Raw genomic sequence first — 23,398 nt, forward strand, 5'->3', positions numbered from 1 at the left:
CAATCGCCAAACTTTAATTACTGCAGGGAACTACATGAACTGGTGCGTCACCTGCAGGTGAAGGATGCTTGGGAACTAAAATTTCCTACCCTAGTAAACTACACATACCTGACCTCCTCCGCATGTAGCCGTCTAGACCGTTTGTACATCTCTGAGAACATTTACCAACATGTTCTAGATGCCGATGTCATTCCAGCTAGTTTCTCCGACCACTGCGCTCTCTGTGTTACGATAAATCTGGACAAACAGCATACTAAATGGCACAGGATTCCGTGGTGCCTAAATATTTCGATTTGAGCCGATACCGCGATACGAGATGTCCTCTCCACGACATCGGCGGAATGTCTCACGCAATGCTGCAGATATCCGAGCAAGATAGCCTGGTGGACTGTTGTGGTCAAACGGAAAATGCGATTATCCTTAAAAAAAACTACAGCTGGCAACGGGCGCAAGATGTCAAACGCACGATTGATTTTTACCAGACAGTTCTGCGAGAGGTGTATGCGACTACGTCATCAACCAACACGCAGCTGACGACCATCAAACAAATAAAGGCGAAGCTTATAGGCATAAAGCAAACGCAGCTTGAAGGACTGAAGATCAGATCTAAAGAAAAATCGCTTCAAGAGGACGAACATGCATCGTTGTATCACGTCATAAAACATCGTGACAATCGCAAGCGAGTTTTTATCGAGGAGCTGAACACAGTTGATGGTCTCCTTTTGACCCGACAGAGTGATATTCTTACTGCAGTTTACCGGTAATTCACGAACCTGTACTCGCAATGCGATACACATGGTGATGACGGCGACGTCGTGCGTGCTCTGCCCCCGTAGTCACGCCTGCGGAGGACTCGGCGGTCGTACACGATTTTGCTCCAGACGAAGTCCTTGAACTGATTTCTGGCTCAGCATCGAATAAATCCCCTGGCCCTGATGGATTGCCACGGGAATTTTATCTGCGTTTCTGGCCCATAATCGGACACGTATTTACAGATGTTCTCAATGAAGTGATGTGAGGGAGTGATGTGCCGGCCGAGATGAAGGAAGGTCGCACTGTATTGAAAAAAGAAAGCAAACACCGAAAAACCTTAGATAACTTCGGACCGATTACTTTACTCAATTTTGATTACAAAACCTTTGCCAGAGCACTCACCAGCAGATTGTCTCCATTAATGAAGCAAGATATTCACAACCATCAATCATGCTTCCTTGTCGCACTATTATGACGCCCCTCTCGGAATATAGAGATGTAATAGCCATAGCGTCAGTCACTAACGTGAATCTCACATTGCTGTTTATCGATTTTTGCAAGGCATTTGATCGCGTCCACCACGAGTGCCTCCTACCACGTCTTCCAGACTGCAGCGTTGTGGTTTTGATCAACGAGTTACTAATGTCGTGCAACAATTCGTCACGTGCATTACAACCAAAGTCAGTGTTAATGTACAGCTTACTCAGCCCATCGAGACCGAAAGAGGAATACCGCAAGGGAGCCCTCTCTCCATGATGTTATTTGTTTTATCGCTCGAGCTACTCTTACGCTCCATTCATGACAAACGTGCAGGCCTGTCGATCGCCGGGACGTCCTTCGTGGTTCGTGCTTACGCCGACGACGTAGGAGTGTTACTGCGCAACGACGAAGACGTATCAACCCTGAAGACCGCAGTAGACGAGTACTGTAGTGCTTCCTGCACTAAAATCAACGCCGATAAATGCACCTTTGTCAACGTTCGGGGATTCGACGCAGTTATTGTACCTAGGGCGAAGCTTGTCGAAGCCCACAAAACTCTGGGGATGATTATCGACAAACGCCCGCTAAAAATTAATACAAAAAATTGGAAGCAGGTCACCAATAAAATGCAAGGTGCCATCTATGAAAACAATTGGCGGTCCGTTGACATTCTCCAACGCATACGGCTCCTCAGCAGTCACATATTGAGTAAAGCATACTATACGGCTCATATATTTCCAGTCCCCAAGATGCAGGCCAAACACGTGATGAAAATCTCTAATAGATTTATCTGGCAAGGGCATCTGTTTAAAGTGAATTACACCACGCTCACGTCTTCCAGACAGGCCGGCGGACTCAACGTGCCTGACATTAACCGCAAGTGTATGGTGTTATCACCCACTTGGACAAGGAACCTCTCATCGTAACCAGTTGGCTCTTCCGAACCTTACAACCCACCGATATGCACACACGCATTGATGTATATAAAATGCATTACAAACTACGACATGTCAAGCAGTTTTTTGTTGAAGTAAGCTATATAGATGGAAACTATCTTACACAGGATTTACCGATGACGCACCTGTTATTAAAAAGATGGATATCTCCAATAGTCCGGGATCCCATTGAACTTAAATACCTGAGTGTTCATTGGACAGCAGTTTGGGACAACATAAGTTTAACCGTCCACACTGCTGAGGTGGCATCCACATGGTGGTAAACGATGTTATCCCCACTAATGAAAGGTTTCACAGAATCGGCTTATGTGACAGTGATAAATGCGTCCGCTGTGGTTTGGTCGACACCTTACGCCATCGCTTCACTTGTGGCGGTCATCTCATTAACTGGAAATGGGTGCAGCAGAGGCTGGGCCTGATTACCCGCAGCAGCCCAGCCAGCCACTGCACCGACATCCTTCTCTGGCCGGACACGAAACATTTTCCCGCTACCAAGAACAACACCGTGATGTGGTTGTTAGGGCAGCGTGTGACATATACCATCATCCACAATAGTAAAGATAATCTCATTAGTTTCGAGGCTTATATGAGAACGGCACGTTGGAAGATGAAACGTTACCCAAATGTCAGGACGATATTTGGTAACATGTTAGACATGGTAATCCTCGACGCTGGTAAGGGCACAAATCACATGCACGACGATGTACCCGACAAAATACTCAACGAATAAGTGGTTACATCTGTTCCCAGGACTGCTCCATACTTCCCAACGGTGTTTATTAACTTCATTACGACGTTTTCCTTCATTTATGTTGCCTGTGCATGCTTTGTTATTAGTTTGTACGCTCCAAATGACTTTCTGTGAAGAGTTTGGACAGTTGTGAATCAATTGACAGAACTGCAATTCTAGTTAAAACAGTCAATAATATTTTTTGTAATTCTTTTTAATATGTTTTCGTTTTAGTTCTATGTCTCTGTCTGGGCTGAAGATGCTCTTGTCAGTTTAAAACTTTTGTTATACTTCATAAGCTTAAAAATGGCACTAAGTATATTGAAATGTGTTCTTCAGTCTATTGTGGGACATAATTTGTGTTGAAACAGTTCCAGTACTTCATTATTTTGTTTTTGTGCTTATGTTCTTGATATGATTGTTTAATAAAAAAAGCGGTCAGCGCGACTAACTACCCTGTAGAAAACCTGGGTTCAAATCTCAACTACTAGGGGTTTTTTTTCCTTGATGAGAGCATTGGTACGGAGTCCACTCAGCCTCGTGAGACCAAGTGAGGAGATACTTGAGCGATTAGTACTGGTTCCATGGTCAAGAAACCATAAATGACCACATTCCCCTCCATACTGCATCCTACGTCGCCACTGGCAGAGGGTGAGTGAGTAGTCGATCGGGCCCAACAGGCCTGCCTAAGGCCAGAAATATTAGCTTCTTTTAGGGGTATATCTGATCTGGGGATCATAAGAATAGATTTGTCGACATGTTGCCAAGTTTGTTTCAGCTATGCTGCGCACGCATCCTCCACACAGTCCCGATCCCGATCTCTCGCCATGCGATTTCCACATGTTTGGAGCTCTGAAGGGAGACCACAGTTTCCTTCGGACAAAGAGATGGTTGCCTTGGTAGAATCATGATTCTCTAGGCAACCGCAAATATTTCTTCATGATGAGGCTGACCATCTTATCTCATAATGGGATAAATGTATTAACAGTTATGGATATTATTTTTGAAATAATAAAGAGTTTACTTACTTTTCTTCCATCTATCTAATTTTCATCTGACTGATCCTTACACAACTAACTGTTGCTTGAAAAGGAGAAAGTTCTTTCACATACTCAATGCAGAATCATATAGCTAGCTGCCCAGATCCAGGTACACAAAACTAGGGAGAGTGCATGTCGAGGATTTATTGGGAGTGGTTAAACTTGTAAGGATCAGAGAGCCATGTTACATCTGCGTAAATAACAATGGGGCAGATGAGGATATTGTATGTATGGATGAAAGTTTTAGGATTTACTGTTAAACTGGTTAGTAGTTTCAAAAGTTATAGTTTTTGAGCTTCTATTTTAGTTTTAGCAGGTGAAGTTAAATGGATAGGGTGGTTGGACATTGTTAGATGGAAGTCTAAAGAGAAAAATTGTAAGTGTTTTCTTTTCATTTTAGCGTGGTATCATTCGCTACTCAACGGAGTGAATTTGTTGATGTGATATCAGAGAATGGTAGTGACGAGAAAGTCTGGGACGGACGGCATGGGAGGTCTGTATCAGAGCAGTGATGGAATGGGCCCTTATGGCACATCTGAAAATGTAAGAGTTACCGTTATGTACTGAATGGACAATTCATAACAGAGGATGCAATTAGGTTGATGTGTCTCATTGTAAACTCCTGCCAATGGGGTTTGAACAGGAGGCCAAAATGCCAGAGATGGTCATAGGCCACTTCAGCGTATAGGAAGAGAAGAAAGAGGCTTCAAGCTTATCACGCTCCTCTTCTTGTAGTAGCTCGACAGGATGTAAGAGTTGATTATATGCAAAGAGGTTTGGCCGCAAATCACAGTGATTGATGGGATATGAGGTGTCATTCAAGGAATTTGCAAATGTGGTTGAAAAAAGGGAAGCTTATCTTGACGATAATAATGAAAATATTTGAAACTATTGTATTTATATAATAATTGGGTTTCACTTAAGTGGGGTATATGAACAACTGATGAATATTTTAGAAACATTCATCACTTATCATTTCAATATCTGACATCTGTCAATGAAATGATTTATATTACCAGTGTTTGTTCATGTGACAAAGATAGTTTTTCCAAATTATTTGTAGAGTAATGGGCCAACGTCCTTGAAGCAGTGGTAGCACCGGCTCCCGTCGCATCACAGAAGTTAAGCACTGTCGGGCTTTGCTAACATTTGGATAGGTCAGCGTCCGAGTCTGCAGAGCGCTGTTGGCAAGCTGGGAGCACTCAGTCCTTGTGAGGCCAATTAAGGACCTTCTTAATGAGAAGTAGGGGTTCCTGTCACGACAATTGACAACGGATGGTAGAGCGGTGTGCTGAATACACGCCCCTCCATATACGCATCAAATGATTCAAATGGCTCTGAGCACTATGGGACTTAACATCTATGGTCATCAATCCCCTAGAACTTAGAACTACTTAAACCTAACTAACCTAAGGACATCACACAACACCCAGTCATCACGAGGCAGAGAAAATCCCTGACCCCGCCGGGAATCGAACCCGGGAACCCGGGCGTGGGAAGCGATAACGCTACCGCACGACCACGAGCTGTCCGCATCCAGTGACGCCGATAGCATTGGACTTTCCGAGGCCTCTTCGGACGGAGTTTATTTTTAGAGTTGTAGAGTAATGATTCGCTGTTGGAGCAGCAGTTTCAATACATAAGTAGATTGGATTATGGCATTAGTTTTAAATCCAGTGTTCAACGTCTGAGAGAAGATAAGAGAAAAAAATTTTAAATAAGTAAATTGTTATCTTACACATCTTTATTTACGCATCAGGTAATCTGTTGACGCGTATAGCCATTTTAATGAGATATGTCTATGTTTATGCTGACTGCAGAGATGTCGAAGGAATGTGATTAACACGAAGAGGTGACGTGAAACTTGAGTGTTCGTGGGATAATTTACGTGCTAACAACAAGAGTACTATCTCCAAGGCTTCTAGAAATTTACAAGGACACGCAAGTATAATTGGTATTCAGTGCAGTATCTGGGAGCTCGAGCTTATCCTTGTGACCTCAGCGGCTCATTATTGCCAAATTAACTTGCTTTTCCTTGCCAGCTGTTAGTGGTCAGTGTAAGAGTCGGCGTATGGCACCAGTGAACAACTAAGCCGCCTCACCGATTCATTCCCGGAACGGACTAACAACTTCAATTGAGATCTACAGGTAAGTTGAAGTTACTCCCTTGTTTCTGTTGAACTCTCGCTTCTAGTTAGTTTTTCACATCGCGAGAGAAACTGCCGACGAGTTTTACTCCCGCGTATATCAAACAAAAAGGATTATCTCAAAACATCATTTTCATATTATTGTGGTGCTCATAAGTACAGAGAGTTTCAGAATGAATAGAAAATATTTCTTGAGATGGCAGTGAAGACCAATCGATTAAAACAGTCCACATAACATGAGAGATACAGAATGTAACCCCAATATGTACACACAGAAGGTGTTAAGCAAAGGCAAATGACTAATTCCAAAATTGATTTTCACAGACTCCAGCTACGACTTCAATGCACTGCACATAACTCATGACAACAGCTAGTGTCCAGGCGTAGTCTTGGTGTTATGTTGTGGGAACAGCATTATTCACAAATCGATCAATTCGCCTTTTTGTTTACTGTTTCTTTCCATATTGTCTTTCAACCATTCTCACATAAAAAGAGGTAAGGACCGGGGACCCTGGTGGCCAAAAAGCATGACCAATTCTGCCGAGCCCTCTTCTTGGGAATGTTAGCTTAAGGTGATGTGTCACTTGACGACTAGAAAGTTTAGGGGCTCTGTCGTGACGGAAATAGCCATCCTTGTTTCGAAAGGAACCTCATTTTATAGATCTCCAGCAAGTTGGAGGTGAAGTGGGTTCACAACTGCATCCTCAATGAAAGAAATCGGTGGAACATCGTCGTTGCTTGCACTAGGAAGTCTCCTTCATTTGTTGATGGTGACTAGTTTTGGACTTGCATCCCTTCTCAAACCATCCCGTGGGAATAGAATAGCATCCGATGTTACAGTACCAGTACCACATGAGTATGAGAATAATTGGGACCCATTTTAACTAAACTCTACATCCACGGCTACATCTACACTCTGCAAACCACCGTGAAGTGCATTGCAGAGGCTACGTACCAGTTATTAGGGTTTCCTCACGTTCCACTCAAGTATGGAGCGCCGGAAGAATGATAGTTTGAATGTTTCTTTGCGTGGATTAATTATTGTAATCTTATATTCACGATCCTTATGTGAGGGATACGTAGGGGGTTGTAGTGCATTCCTAGAGTAATTGCTTAAAGCCGGTTCTTGGAACTTTGGTAATGGACTTTCTGGTGATAGTTTACGTATGTCTTCAAGAGTGTTCCAGTTCAGTTCCTTCACTATCTCTGACATTCTCCCGCCGATTACACAAAGCTGTCCGCTGTGGCCGAGCGGTTCTAGGCGCTTCAGTCCGGAACCGCGCTGCTCCTACGGTCGCAGGTTCGTATCCTGCCTCGGGCATGGATGTGTGTGATGTCCTTAGGTTAGTTAGGTTTAAGTAGTTCTAAGTCTAGGGGATTGTTGACCTCAGATGTTAAGTCCCATAGTGCTTAGAGCCATTTGAATTTGATTAAACAATTGTGACCATTCGTGCTGCCCTTATTGTATGCGTTCGATATCCCTGTTAGTCATATCCGCTACGGATCCCACACACTTGAGCAGTATCCTAGAACTGATCGTACGAGTGATTTTCAGCCTATCTCCTTTATAGATTGATTGCACTTCCCCAGTCTTCTACCAATAAACCGAAGTCTACTATCTGCGTTACCCACGACTGAACCTATGTGATCATTCCGTTTCATATCCCCACAAAGTGTTACACTCAGGTATTTCTACAAGTTGGCCGATTCCAACGGTAATTCATAGGATAGTACGTTTTTTATTCTTTTTTTTGTTTTGTTTTGTGAAATGCTAAATTTTACATTTATGAACATTTAAAAAAAGTTGCGAATCTCTGCACCACTTCGAAGACTTATCAATATCTGACTCAATATTTACGCAGTTTCCTTCAGATTGTACTTCATTATAGATAACTGCATCATCTGCAAAAAGACTGATTTTACTATTAATATTGTCTGCAATGTCATTAATATACAACATGAACAGCAAGGGTCTCAACACACTTCCTTGGGGCGCACTCGAAGTTACCTCAACATCTGACGATGACTGTCCATCCAAGATGACATACTGCGTCGTCTCTGACAAAAAGTCCTTAATCCAGTAGGAAATTTCACTTGGTACCAATATTATCGTATTTTTTCAATAAGCGCAGGTGTGGTACTGAGTCAAATGCTTTTCGGAAATCAAGAAATACTGCATGTACCTGTTTGCCTTGATCCAAAGCTTTCAGTATGTCATGTGAGAAAAGTGCGAGTTGGTTTTCACATGGTCGATGTTTTTGAAACCTATAATGGTTGGCAATGAGAAGGTCATTGTGGTCAAGATACCTCATTATATTTGAGCTCAGAATATTCCACAGCAAATCGATATTGGACTGTAGTTTCATCGATCACGTCTACTACCTTCCTTACAGACGTGTGTGACCTGGGCCTCTGCCTTTTTTCAAGAACTGGGCATGGTTTTATTGTTCGAGGGATCTACGATAGATTATAGTTAGAAGAGGGGCTAATTCAACAAACGGTATTTGCAGGATTTTGCAGAAGAGGTATTTTTTAGTTGTACTCACTATCGTTGATTCTAGAAAACTTCAAAAATATAATACTGGTCAGCCATGTAAACATGAACTGATGAAAGTATACTTTAAGTTCATCACTAATCTCTTTTATGAAGCAAAAAAAGTAAGAAATTTCAATTTTTTACAAAATGCAACATATTCACATTTCATCCGTGTCTTCGTTAGCGTTACTAATACTTTTACACTTTTATTTTTATATTTCCAAAGAAGTGAGTTATATTTTTAATTTTACGAGCCCTTTTTACACAGGAATTGAAGCTCTAAAAACTTCGAGTGGGGCATTTCACTTGGAGTAGCCATTTTTGGGATACGGGCGACAGAACCTGAGCATAATTCACTTTTCCGCCAGTCTGGTAAAAATTGCCGATTTTGGGCTAAACAGCGGAACCGATTTTAAGTCTTAAATAGGTTGTTCTATTCGAAATTTAATGCTCTTCTCTGTTCTGGAAGTTTTCTGCAGTGTGTATCGTTTTCGAGTTATAAGCGCAAAACTGAAAAAATTTCAACAGTTTCGTGGGTTTTCGGCCCTCAAATTTCAGCACAAGGCAGAAATCGTTGCAAACTCATTTAACTCTTGTGTGGGATGCCTAACGTCGATTAAAATTATTTCCAGCTTGTGCCTATTTATCGTCTAGCAAAAGTCTAATTTGTCTACACTAAGCGTAGTAAGAAATCATCCTTTTCAAATTTTATTTTATTCATATACACGCTATCTCTAGATGTATAACATGATTAATCACAGACATCATGCTTTGCATGTTGCTTCCTTTTTTTGTTTTAATATAGTTTCAATCTGTATTCAGATCTTCATTTGAGGGTTCATTCGTGCACTTTTCACTCTTTTGAAGTTGACGACTCTTGTTGCATCTTACACTTTCCACCTCCTTAACTGTTTCAGAATATTCTGCATCTCCTAACATCTTAGTAATGATGTCCCAACAAGAGCGTACTGCAACGTCTCCTAATCTTACAGTAAAACAGTGGCTAAATATTAAAAAGAATTAAGTGGGACTATATGCATTGTTGTCCAACACAGAGTTGCCAATTACGTCTATTTTTCTCATTCTTGGCTACCTTTTTTCTTTTTTTTAGAGTAGTAGTAAGTGTTACTTTCTGGCGACTAGCGATTACATCTGACTAGTAAAAGAATTCAAAATGAAAACATTGCAGTGTTAGAACTGTTAATTGGGTAATAAACACTTTGTCTTACGGGCGTACCACTATTAACCAGCCTCTGGCGTTGTCACTTGGCAGATACTGGTAAGCTCCAGCATTAGTGCTCTTCGCGCTGCTCATTGTAAATCGTGCAGTATATGCTAAAACATTTGTAGTACCTTTTAGATCGTTTGTTGTGGTTGATCCACGCATACATTCATCTCTGTATTCAGTCACATACTAAGATGTTGGATACCCTTTTTTATCTTTCTGCAACAAGATTTTGTCATACCAAGAGGTGCACAAGTAGGTACAATCATGGTTCCATAGGCAACAGCAAACATTCTTCCACGAAGGCATAGTGTGTCTTGCCTCACAGTGGCATAAATGTTTCAATAGTTATGGCGGTTACTTCTGAAATAATAAAAGTTTAATACTGTTTTTTTCATCTCTCTCGTCTCCATTTCAATGGTCCTTAAAAAAATAATCCGAAGTTTGCTTCCTGCTTTACCTATGACTATGCCAATATAATCGTTCCATTTCATATCCCTAAAAATGGTTATACCCAGGATTTACGTGAGTTGCGACTGGCTGAAATTACATTTATACACTGAAGAGTAAAAGAAACTGTTACACCTGCCTAATATCACGTAGGGGCCCGCAACACGACATGGTGTGGACGCCTCTAGTGTCTGAGGTAGTGCTGGAGGGAACTGACACGATGAATCCTGCAGGATTATCCATAAATCCGTAAGAGTACGAGAGCGTAGATATTCTTCTGAGCAACACGTTGCAAGGCATCCCAGATATGCTCAACAATGTTCATGTCTGGTGAGTTTGCTGTCGAGCGGAAGTGTTTAAACTCAGAAGGTTGTTTCTGGAGCCTCTCTGTAGCAATTCTGGACGTGTGGGGTGTCGCTTTGTCCTGTTGGTATTGCCCAACTCCTTCAAAATGCACAATGGACATAAATTGATCTAGGTGATCAGACAGGATGTTTACGTACATGTCACAAGTCAGAGTCGTATTTAGACGTATCAGGGGTCCCATAGCACTCTAACTGCACACGCCCCACATCACTACAGAGCCTCCACTACCTTGAATAGTCCCCTGCTGACATGCATGGTCAATGGATTCATGAGGTTGTCTCCGTACCCTTACTCATCCATCCGCTCGATACAATTTGAAACGAGAGCCGTCCGAGCACGCAACATGTCTCCAGTCATCAGCAGTCCAAAGTCGGTGCTGACATGCCCATGTGAGACGTAAAGCTTTGTGTCGTGCAAGTCATCCAGGGTACACAAGTGGGGCTTCGATTCCGAAAGCCCATATCGATGATGTTTCGTTGAATGGTTCGCATGCTAAGACTAGTTGATGACCCAGCATTGAAACATGCACCAAACTGCGGAAGGATTGCACTTCTGTCACTCGTCGTTGGTCCCGTTCTTGCAGGAGCTTCTTCCGGCCGCAGCGATATAGAAGATTTGATGTTTTACCAGATTCCTGATATTCACGGTACACTCGTGAAATGGTCGTACGGGAAAATTCCTACTTCCTCGGAGGTGCTGTGTCCCATCGCTCTCCGGCTGCTGTGACGGATGGGTTCTAGGCGCTTCAGTCCAGAACCACGCGGCTGCTACGGTCCCAAGTTCGAATCCTGCCTCGAGCATGGATGAGTGTGATGTCCTTAGGTTAGTTATGTTTAAGTAGTTCTAAGTCTAGGGGACTGATGGCCACAGATGTAAAGTCCCATAGTGCTTAGAGCCACCTGAACCATTTTTTCCCATCGGTGGTACGCCGGCTATAACACCACTTTCAAACTTATACTTAAATCTTGAGAACCTGCCATTGTAACAGCGGTAACCTATCTAACAACGACGCGAGACACTTGTTGTCTTATACAGGCGTTGCGGACCGGAGCCCCGTATTCTGCCTGTTTACATAACTCTGTATTTCAATACGCATACCTATAGCAGTTTCAGTGTACAATTCTAGTTTTTATCTTTTTGTGAAGGACGTAGTTTTACTTGTCTGAACACTGAAAGCAAGATGTCATTTATTGCCCCACTTTGAAGTCGAAGCAAAGGCCGACTGGATATTTGTGAAGCTTTTTCCAAACAGTGCTTCATTACAGATAACTGCATCAGAGGCGAAAATTATGAGGATCAGGTAGTAAATACTGCATCACAGGAGATAAGTCTGAGCATCAGATACTAAATACTGCATCTCATAAGTGCCTAGGGAAAGAAAGTTACACATGTTGTCCCACGCTAAGATACACGCCTGGGAATTGAAATAAGAACACCGTGAATTCACTGTCCCAGGAAGGGGAAACTTTATTGACACATTCCTGGAGTCAGATACATCACATGATCACACTGACAGAACCACAGGCACATAGACACAGGCAACAGAGCATGCACAATGTCGGCACTAGTACAGTGTATATCCACCTTTCGCAGCAATGCAGGCTGCTATTCTCCCATGGAGACGATCGTAGAGATGCTGGATGTAGTCCTGTGGAACGGCTTGCCATGCCATTTCCACCTGGCGCCTCAGTTGGACCAGCGTTCGTGCTGGACGTGCAGACCGCGTGAGACGACGCTTCATCCAGTCCCAAACATGCTCAATGGGGGACAGATCTGGAGATCTTGCTGGCCAGGGTAGTTGACGTACACCTTCTAGAGCACGTTGGGTGGCACGGGATACATGCGGACGTGCATTGTCCTGTTGGAACAGCAAGCTCCCTTGACGGTCTAGGAATGGTAGAACGATGGGTTCGATGACGGTTTGGATGTACCGTGCACTATTCCGTCCCCTCGACGATCACCAGTGGTGTACAGTCAGTGTGGGAGATCGCTCCCCACACCATGATGCCGGGTGTTGGCCCTGTGTGCCTCGGTCGTATGCAGTCCTGATTGTGGCGCTCACCCGCACGGCGCCAAACACGCATACGACCATCATTGGCACAAAGGCAGAAGCGACGCTCATCGCTGAAGACGACACGTCTCCATTCGTCCCTCCATTCACACCTGTCGCGACACCACTGGAGGCGGGCTGCACGATGTTGGGGCGTGAGCGGAAGACGGCCTAACGGTGTGCGGGACCGTAGCCCAGCTTCATGGAGACGGTTGCGAATGGTCCTCGCCGATACCCCAGGAGCAACAGTGTCCCTAATTTGCTGGGAAGTGGCGGTGCGGTCCCCTACGGCACTGCGTAGGATCCTACGGTCTTGGCGTGCATCCGTGCGTCGCTGCGGTCCGGTCCCAGGTCGACGGGCACGTGCACCTTCCGCCGACCACTGGCGACAACATCGATGTACTGTTGAGACCTCACTCCCCACGTGTTGAGTAATTCGGCGGTACGTCCACCCGGCCTCCCGCATGCCCACTATACGCCCTCGCTCAAAGTCCGTCAACTGCACATACGGTTCACGTCCACGCTGTCGCGGCATGCTACCAGTGTTAAGGACTGCGATGGAGCTCCGTATGGCACGGCAAACTGGCTGACACTGACGGCGGCGGTGCACAAATGCTGCGCAGCTAGCGCCATTCGACGGCCAACACCGCGGTTCCTGGTGTGTCCGCTGTGCCGTGCGTGTGATCATTGCTTGTACAGCCCTCTCGCAGTGTCCGGAGCAAGTATGGTGGGTCTGACACACCGGTGTCAATGTGTTCTTTTTTCCATTTCCAGGAGTGTAGTTGCACAAGAAGAGTGATGTATAGTCAGAAGAGACTACAAGTTCGGGTTTTCCTGAAGACACAGTTCTTCCACTGCACGGATAACAGATGCGTCATAGTGCGCAGTTTAATTGTGCGTCAACTGGGAACGTACTCCAAAGCTGAAGAACGCGAGACAGTACTATTCTTGCAGGAAAAAATTATAAAATGCACATAGATTCACCACGAAACTGGGGCCATATATGGACAATATCCGACCTCACCGCCAGCAGTAGTGAATTGCTTCTACGAATTTGACCAAGACAGCACAGTCGTAAATGAAGCCTATCAGGGTAGAAATGACGTCGATATCAACATCGACCATAGTCAACAATGTCCAGACAATCGAGGAACTGATTCACAGCAATCGTACAATGACGTGGACGTACACACAGTGGTTCTCGGATGGCTCCATGGCCAAGGAGCGGATTTCTCTCGTCGCTGAACTGAACGGTTCATAGAATGTTCCGACAGTTGTTTATAGAGACTTGGTTACTTTGCTGAAAAACAGTGTCATGTACCTGTGGCAATTTGAAGTGCAGTGCAACATTCAATAAAAGGTACATGGCATGCCATAATAATGCGTGATACGCTTTTCAAACACGGTTGTTCTTCTTACGACAGAAGTTTTATCGCGCAAATATAAACTTCAATAGTAAGAAGAACAACCGTGTTAAGATTCTGAGATCGCCCCAATGCGGCTGCCGATGTCAGGTAATCATAATTGAAGTCCACTCATATGGTCAGCGGTAGTCGTGGACGTTACCAGACTGCAATACCGTAAGTTATCTCAACATCCGGTACACTGGCAGTAGCTCAAGTTTCATATTTCAAGCTATTGTATATATATATATATATATATATATATATATATATATATATATATATATATATATATATATAACATAGATTTTTATCGAAGTGGGTGCAATAGTAAACGGTGAAACTTCTAAAATATTCATCACAAATGACAGAAATGTTTAAATAAGTAAGTTCTCATAAATTAAGGATATTGCTGAATAAATGGTGAAACAACGCTCTGGTAGGCGGTTTGCGGGTTTAAATCACCTCGGGGTATGACCATGCGGCGCATTTGGCCTGCGGTCGTCGCACGGCGGCGCTGGCAGTAGTCCTCATACGCAGAGGTGTTGGTGCATGTCAGAGTACGGTGCAGCGAGTAAGTGTGCAGACGTTTTCAGACATGCTGCTGGTGACTGTGTGTTGAAAATGGCTCAAAGAACACATATTGATGACGTTATGAGCGGTAGAATACTAGGGCGACTGGAGGCTAATCAAACACAGAAGGTCGTAGCACGGGCCCTCCCTGTGCCACAAAGTGTGTTCAAATGGCTCTGAGAACTATGGGACTTAACGTCTGAGGTCATCAGCCCCCTAGAACTTAGAACCACTTAAACCTAACTAACCTAAGGACATCACACACATCCATGCCCGAGGCAGGATTCGAACCTGCGACCGCAGCAGTAGCGCGGTTCCAGGCTGTAGCTCCTAGAACCGCTCGGCCACCCCGGCCGGCCACAAAGTGTGTTCTCAAGATTGTTGCAACGATTCCAGCAGACAGGAAACGTGTCCAGGCGCTACAGTACGGGACGTCCACAGTGTACAACACCACAAGAAGACCGATATCTCGCCATCAGTGCCCGCAGACGGCCACGGTGTCCTGCACGTAGCCTTTCTCGGGACCATATCGCAGCCACTGGAACAGTTGTCTCCAGACACACAGACGACTGAACAGACATGGTTTATTCGCCTGAAGACCTGCAAGGTGCATTGCACTGACCGTTGGTCACAGGACAGCCCGTAAAGCCTGGTGTCAAGAACACAGTACATGGTCATTGGAACAGTGGTCCCAGGTTATGTTCACGGACGAGTCCAGGTATAGTCTGAATAGTGATTCTCGCCGGGTTTTTATCTGGCGTGAACCAGGAACCAGATACCAACCCCTTAACGTCCTTGAAAGGGACCTCTATGGAGGTCGTAGTTTGATGGTGTGGGATGGGATTATGACTGGTGCACGTACACCCCTGCATGTCTTTGACAGAGGAACTGTAACAGATCAGGTGTATCGGGACGTCATCTTTCACCAGTATGTCCGCCTTTTGAGGGGTGCAGTGGGTCCCACCTTCCTCCTGATGGATGATAACGCACGGCCCCACCGAGCTGCCATTGTGGAGGAGTACCTTGAAACAGAACATATCAGGCGAGCGGAGTGACCTGCCTGTTCTCCAGACCTAAACCCCATCGAACACGTCTGGGATGCTCTCGGTCGTGGTATCGCTGCTCGTCTTCAAACCCCTAGGACACTTCAGGAGCTCCGACAGGCACTGGTGCAAGAATGGGAGGCTATACCCCAGCAGCTGCTTTACCACCTGATCCATAGTATGCCAGCCCGTTGTGCGGCCTGCGTACGTGTGCAATGTGATTATATCCCATATTGATGTCGAGGTTCATGCGCAGGAAACAGTGGCGTTTTGTAGCACATGTGTTTCGGGATGGTTTTCTCAACATATCACCAATACCGTGGACACAGATCTGTGTCGTGTGTGTTCCCTATGTGCCTATGCTATTAGTGCCAGTTTTTTATAGTGCGGCGTTGTGTGGCACCACATTCTGCAATTATCCTTAATTTATGAGCAAGGTTGTAGCAAAGCGTTACCACATGTCGTCATTTAACAGAGATGCGTCTGTGATTAGGACAATGTAAGAAACATGGCACGTATGAAGAAATATCGTTAATCTTAAATTTTCGTGGAATAAGTTACGTGCTAAGAACAAGTGTGCTATCTACAACACTTACATAAATGTACAGCGTCAGGCAAGCAAAATTACGCCTAGCTTATCAGCCTGTTGCCAACGAGTTAATACTCACAAAGCAAGTTAGTTTTCCTTTCTATCTCTTATTCGTCACTCTGACGGTCGGTGTGTGGCCAGCGGTACTAGCGTGCAGTTAAACCGTCGCTCTGTCTCGGTCCCGGAACGAGACCATGTGTTTCAGTTGCAGGTAAGATGAAACAATTTTACTAGATTTCATTGAACACACACTTTTTGTTGGCTTTCCACAGCTGGGCAAATATTGTCGACAACTTCTATTCACTCATAAATCACTAAAATAAAAAAAGAAAGGTAGTAACAGTTGCACGTACCAACATCCCCTAATCATTTGAAATCATCATTATTGTCCTCTTAAATATATAATCCAGAACACCGGGATACATAACACGTCAAATCTAGCTAAAACCGGGCAGATGTTGATACCAATGCATCTACATCAACATCAACTACATCAGTACTCCGCAAACCACCGGATGGTGTGTGGCTAGGCTATGATGATGTCAAATTAAGCCTCTTTCAGCCGTCGATTTTCAACCTTATTTTATTAGGCAACCAGTTTCGGCGCTTTATTACGCCAACTTCAGGCCCCTGACTGACGTGTAGGAATAATCTGTCTCGCTTGTGATCGAAGCAGGGGCCAGCAATACTGGTATTAGTAGATATCTACTTGCTACAGTGGCCACTTTAGACATCACCCGCCGGGCGGATTCGTGCCGGGGACAGCCACCCGGAAAGCAGTGCGTTAGATCGCACGGCTAAACGAGCGGTCTTAGATGGACATACTGAGAACTTCTTCCCTGGTCCATTCGCGAGTAGCGCGTGGGAAGAACTATTGTCCGTAAGCCTCTGTATTGGCTCTACTTTCTCGAATTGTCTCTTAATGGTCATTTCGCGAGACATATGCGGGAAAAGTAATATGTTGCCCGACTCTTCCCGGAAAATACTCTCTCGAAATTTCTGTAGTAAACTTCTCTGTGTTGCACAACGCCTCTCTAGTAAAGGTAAGTCACCGGAGTTGGTTGAGCATCGCGACGACTAAACTTGCCTTTCTTCGTTGGATCTTCACAACCTGTTCTGTCAGTCCTAAGTGGTAAGGGTCCTAGACTGACTACTAATCATCAGCCTAGGTCAAAGAAACTCACTTATTTAGTTCATTAATTACATGTATTTACGATTCTTCCCATGAATCTCTGTCTGGCATCTTCTTTTTCTACTGCTCCTTTAAAGCTGTCAGTCCACTTACGGTGGCTTCGGATAGATACTCCATGTTTGTTGCACGTGGACAATTTTAGAAATATAGCCCTTATGTTAGAAGTACTGCTTATGATCCCGTTTGTAAACCGAGAAAGTTTAAGTGTTGTATGTCGATACACAACATCAGTCGATGCAGAATCAGTCTACAATATACGCAACAGAAAGTAAATACTTTCGTCACTGGCATGTTGAAAATTGATTTTATTTCTTAATCTTCTGAGTGAAAGCAATCCATCCTTTTAACAGAAAAGGAATCTGAAGACTGTGTAGTGGTTAATCCGTGGACACCAAAACTTAGAGCCTGCCGGCCGGTGTGGCCGAGAGGCTCTAGGCGCTACAGTCTTGAACCGCGCGACCGCTACTGTCGCAGGTTCGAATCCTGCCTCGGGCATGGATGTGTGTGATGTCTTTAAGTTAGTTAGGTTTAAGTCGTTCTATGTCCCCCCATGAACCATGGACCTTGCCGTTGGCGGGGAGGCTTGCGTGCCTCAGCGATACAGATGGCCGTACCGTAGGTGCAACCACAACGGAGGGGTATCTGTTGAGAGGCCAGACAAACGTGTGGTTCCTGAAGAGGGGCAGCAGCCTTTTCAGTAGTTGCAAGGCCAACAGTCTGGATAATTGACTGATCTGGCCTTGTAACATTAACCAAAACGGCCTTGCTGTGCTGGTACTGCGAACGGCTGAAAGCAAGGGGAAACTACAGCCGTAATTTTTCCCGAGGACATGCAGCTTTACTGTATGATTAAATGATGATGGCGTCCTCTTGGTTAAAATATTCCGGAGGTAAAATAGTCCCCCATTCGGATCTCCGGGCGGGGACTACTGAAGAGGACGTCGTTATCAGGATAAAGAAAATTGGCGTTCTACGGATCGGAGCGTGGAATGTCAGATCCCTTAATCAGGCAGGTAGGTTAGAAAATTTAAAAAGGGAAATGGATAGGTTAAAGTTAGATATAGTGGGAATTAGTGAAGTTCGGGGCAGGAGGAACTAGACTTTTGGTCAGGTGATTACAGGGTTATAAATACAAAATCAAATAGGGGTAATGCAGGAGTAGGTTTACTAATGAATAAAAAAAAATAGCAGTGCGGGTTAGCTACTACAAACAGCATAGTGAACGCATTATTGTGGCCAAGATAGACACAAAGCCCATGCCTACTACAGTAGTACAAGTTCATATGCCAACTAGCTCTGCAGATGATGAAGAAATTGATGAAATGTATGACGAGATAAAAGAAATTATTCAGGTAGTGAAGGGAGACGAAAATTTAATAGTAATGGGTGACTGGAATTCGTCAGTAGGAAAAGGGAGAGAAGGAAACATAGTAGGTGAATATGGATTGGGGGAAGGAAATGAAAGAGGAAGCCGCCTTGTAGAATTTTGCACAGAGCATAACTTAATCATAGCTAACACTTGGTTCAAGAATCATGAAAGAAGGTTATATACCTGGAAGAATCCTGGAGATACTAAAAGGTATCAGATAGATTACATAATGGTAAGACAGAGATTTAGGAACCAGGTTTTAAATTGTAAGACATTTCCAGGGGCAGATGTGGATTCTGACCACAATCTATTGGTTATGAACTGCAGATTGAAACTGAAGAAACTGCAAAAAGGCGGGAATTTAAGGAGATGGGACCTGGATAAACTGAAAGAACCAGAGGTTGTAGAGAGTTTCAGGGAGAGCATAAGGGAACAATTGACAGGAATGGGGGAAAGAAATATAGTAGAAGAAGAATGGGTAGCTTTGAGGGATGAAGTAGTGAAGGCAGCAGAGGATCAAATAGGTAAAATGACGAGGGCTAGTAGAAATCCTTGGGTAACAGAAGAAATATTGGATTTAATTGACGAAAGGAGAAAATATAAAAATGCAGTAAATGAAGCAGGCAAAAAGGAATACAAACGTCTCAAAAATGAGATCGACAGGAAGTGCAAAATGGCTAAGCAGGGATGGCTAGAGGACAAATGTAAGGATGTAGAGGCTTATCTCACTAGGGGTAAGATAGATACTGCCTACAGGAAAATTAAAGAGACCTTTGGAGAGAAGAGAACCACTTGTATGAATGTCAAGAGCTCAGATGGCAAACCAGTTCTAAGCAAAGAAGGGAAGGCAGAAAGGTGGAAGGAGTATATAGAGGGTTTATACAAGGGCGATGTACTTGAGGACAATATTATGGAAATGGACGAGGATGTAGATGAAGAAGAAATGGGAGATAACATACTGCGTGAAGTGTTTGACAGAGCGCTGAAAGACCTGAGTCGAAACAAGGCCCCGGGAGTAGACAACATTCCATTAGAACTACTGATGGCCTTGGGAGAGCCAGTAATGACAAAACTCTACCATCTGGTGAGCAAGATGTATGAGACAGGCGAAATACCCTCAGACTTCGAGAAGAATATAATAATTCCAATCCCAAAGAAAGCAGGTGTTGACAGATGTCAAAATTACCGCACTATCAGTTTAATAAGTCACAGCTGCAAAGTACTAACGCGAATTCTTTACAGACGAATGGAAAAACTGGTAGAAGCGGACCTCGGGGAAGATCAGTTTGGATTCCGTAGAAATGTTGGAACACGTGAGGCAATACTAACCTTACGACTTATCTTAGAAGAAAGATTAAGAAAAGGCAAACCTACGTTTCTAGCATTTGTAGACTTAGAGAAAGCTTTTGACAACGTTAACTGGAATACTCTCTTTCAAATTCTGAAGGTGGCAGGGGTAAAATACAGGGAGCGAAAGGCTATTTACAATTTGTACAGAAACCACATGGCAGTTATAAGAGTCGAGGGGCATGAAAGGGAAGCAGTGGTTGGGAAAGGAGTTGGTTCAAATGGCTCTGAGCACTATGGGACTCAACATCTGTGGTCATAAGTCCCCTAGAACTTAGAACTACTTAAACCTAACTAACCTAAGGACATCACACACATCCATGCCCGAGGCAGGATTCGAACCTGCGACCGTAGCGGTCACGCGGTTCCAGACTGAAGCGCTTTTAACCGCACGGCCACACCGGCCGGCGGGAAAGGAGTGAGACAGGGTTGTAGCCTCTCCCCGATGTTATTCAATCTGTATATTGAGCAAGCAGTAAAGGAAACGAAAGAAAAATTCGGAGTAGGTATTAAAATTCATGGAGAAGAAGTAAAAACTTTGAGGTTCGCCGATGACATTGTAATTCTGTCAGAGACAGCAAAGGACTTGGAAGAGCAGTTGAACGGAATGGACAGTGTCTTGAAAGGAGGATATAAGATGACCATCAACAAAAGCAAAACGAGGATAATGGAATGTAGTCAAATTAAATCGGGTGATGCTGAGGGGATTAGATTAGGAAATGAGACAATTAAAGTGGTAAAGGAGTTTTGCTATTTGGGGAGCAAAATAACTGATGATGGTCGAAGTAGAGAGGATATAAAATGTAGACTGGCAATGGCAAGGAAATCGTTGCTGAAGAAGAGAAATTTGTTAACATCGAGTATAGATTTGTCAGGAAGTCGTTTCTGAAAGTATTTGTATGGAGTGTAGCCATGTATGGAAGTGAAACATGGACGATAACCAGTTTGGACAAGAAGAGAATAGAAGCTTTCGAAATGTGGTGCTACAGAAGAATGCTGAAGATAAGGTCGGTAGATCACGTAACTAATGAGGAGGTATTGAATAGGATTGGGGAGAAGAGAAGTTTGTGGCACAACTTGACTAGAAGAAGGGATCGGTTGGTAGGACATGTTTTGAGGCATCAAGGGATCACAAATTTAGCATTGGAGGGCAGCGTGGAGGGTAAAAATCGTAGAGGGAGACCAAGAGATCAATACACTAAGCAGATTCAGAAGGATGTAGGTTGCAGTAGGTACTGGGAGATGAAGAAGCTTGCACAGGATAGAGTAGCATGGAGAGCTGCATCAAACCAGTTTCAGGACTGAAGACCACAACAACAACAGTTCTATGTTCTAGGGGACTGATGACCTCAGAAGTTAAGTCCCATAGTGCTCAGAGCCATTTGAACCATTTTTGAACTTAGAGCCCAGCCAAAGATCCATGAAGAAGATACACCAGTCTATCAAAAACGGCCTAGCAACGGGAAACTGTCTTGTGAGCACAATAGCGAAAATCTTCCTTAACATCCTAGCAAGGGAGGTTGCTATAAATGCAATCAGAGGAGAGACAAAATCATATATTGCAAACGATGTGTAGGTGGCACGTTGATTCTTTTTGACAGTAGCATTGAAGGAATAAACTGCATATACAAACAGCTAAACAGCATGCATAAGAATCTTACGTCTACCTAGGAATTAGAAGCGCAATAGAATAACAGCTTTCTAGATTTAAAGGTAGTAAATATCCATACATTACATATATTTGGAGTTTGTAGGAAACCTAGAACACCGGACACGGTAGTTAACAGCAGCTCTTGTAATCCTACCGCTCATAAAAATGTAATCTTCCAATCCACGGAGAATCGCATTGTGAGCCATCCAGCAGAGAAAGACGAAACTGATAAAGAACTAAGTACATTTGGAGCCAAATCAAAAACAATGATTACAATTTGTACAATTAGACTATGAATAACAAGATGCATGGGAAAAAGCTGAAAGGGAAACAGTTAGTAAAAATGCTGAAATCCCGCGAGCTACAGGATGAAAACAAGAAATACTAAAATACACTGTCAAGCCATACATCGGAATGATTTCAGCTACAGTAGCATGTACGTTCCATAAGACTAACATGCATGTTATTTTCCGTATCGACGGCATTTACAAAAGAAGAGATAGCGAGATATTTTGCTCTGGCCAAATGAGGAGAATTTTTAACACACGGGATAAAGAACACACCAGACTGAGTGAAAGCCATCCATCCTCATTTAATATGTACCTGAGAGAAAATAGCCATTTCGTGCTACACGTAAACAAAACACAAAAAATTTTGCTCAGACAGATAAGGGAAAAGCGTTGGTCATATTATACGAGAATACGGTACACAAACATTTGAAAATATGGGCAAAACATATGTTACATGAGCAGCTAGAACTGCGAAACAAATAATTTTTAGACAATTTTGGTTTAGGTTTTATGTGGGGACTGTTTTCATTTTCTTGAAATCTGTCAGTGTTTGCTCACCAGCATTGTGTTCCCGTGTAGCTGTGTTTTTTTGTGTGTGGTATATTATTAATTTTAACACACTATTTCAGGGTCACCGAACACAAGATACCATTTCAGGAATCTTTCGTTTTACAGAGCAATAACAAACAGAAAAAGTGGTTTCAGCAGGAACTGACCTATTGTCATTTGTCATGATCACTTGCAACAGCTGACTCACTACAGATAAACAAAATACCAACACTACACTGATAACGTCTTTTGTTCAGTCTCACTGCTCTACGTTACTTAACGCCGACACAATAACTGTGTAATGTTTAAATACACTGAAGCGCCAAAGAAACTGGTATAGGCATGCATATTCAAATACATAGATATGTGAACAAGCAGAATAAGGCGCTGCAGTCGGCAATGTCTATATAAGATAAAAAGTGTCTGGCACAGTTGTTAGATCGGTTACTGCTACTACAATGACAGATTATGAAGATTTAGTGAATTTGAACGTGGTGTTATAGTCTGCGCACGAGCGATGTGAGACGTGCGTGGCTCGTGTTCCTGCCATCATGCATTTTACAACCTGTTTTTAACGTACGTCCACCTCACTACATTAATTTAAATTACTACTGTCACTGAGTTGCTGTTTTGGCTGACCGTGAGCGGCGCTAGCAGCG

General features: G+C 43.6%; 1 protein-coding gene across 2 annotated transcripts in view; it reads left to right on the forward strand.

Moving 5' to 3' along the window:
* Positions 1–6,006: 6,006 nt before the first annotated feature.
* The window catches only part of LOC126412681 (myrosinase 1-like), a 189,013-nt gene continuing 171,621 nt past the window's right edge, over positions 6,007–23,398 (forward strand). The window contains exon 1 of one of the 2 annotated variants that reach the window (XM_050082388.1): positions 6,007–6,107. Coding sequence is in view for 1 of the 2 variants with exons in the window: in XM_050082387.1 (XP_049938344.1) it covers positions 16,536–16,552 (17 nt within the window). In the remaining variant the exon portion in view is untranslated. Of the gene's footprint in view, positions 6,108–16,412; positions 16,553–23,398 lie in introns of those variants that run through there. The other variant, XM_050082387.1, reaches the window with a different exon arrangement.

Source organism: Schistocerca serialis, chromosome 7, assembly GCF_023864345.2.
Source record: "Schistocerca serialis cubense isolate TAMUIC-IGC-003099 chromosome 7, iqSchSeri2.2, whole genome shotgun sequence".
NCBI classification, from domain to species: domain Eukaryota; kingdom Metazoa; phylum Arthropoda; class Insecta; order Orthoptera; family Acrididae; genus Schistocerca; species Schistocerca serialis.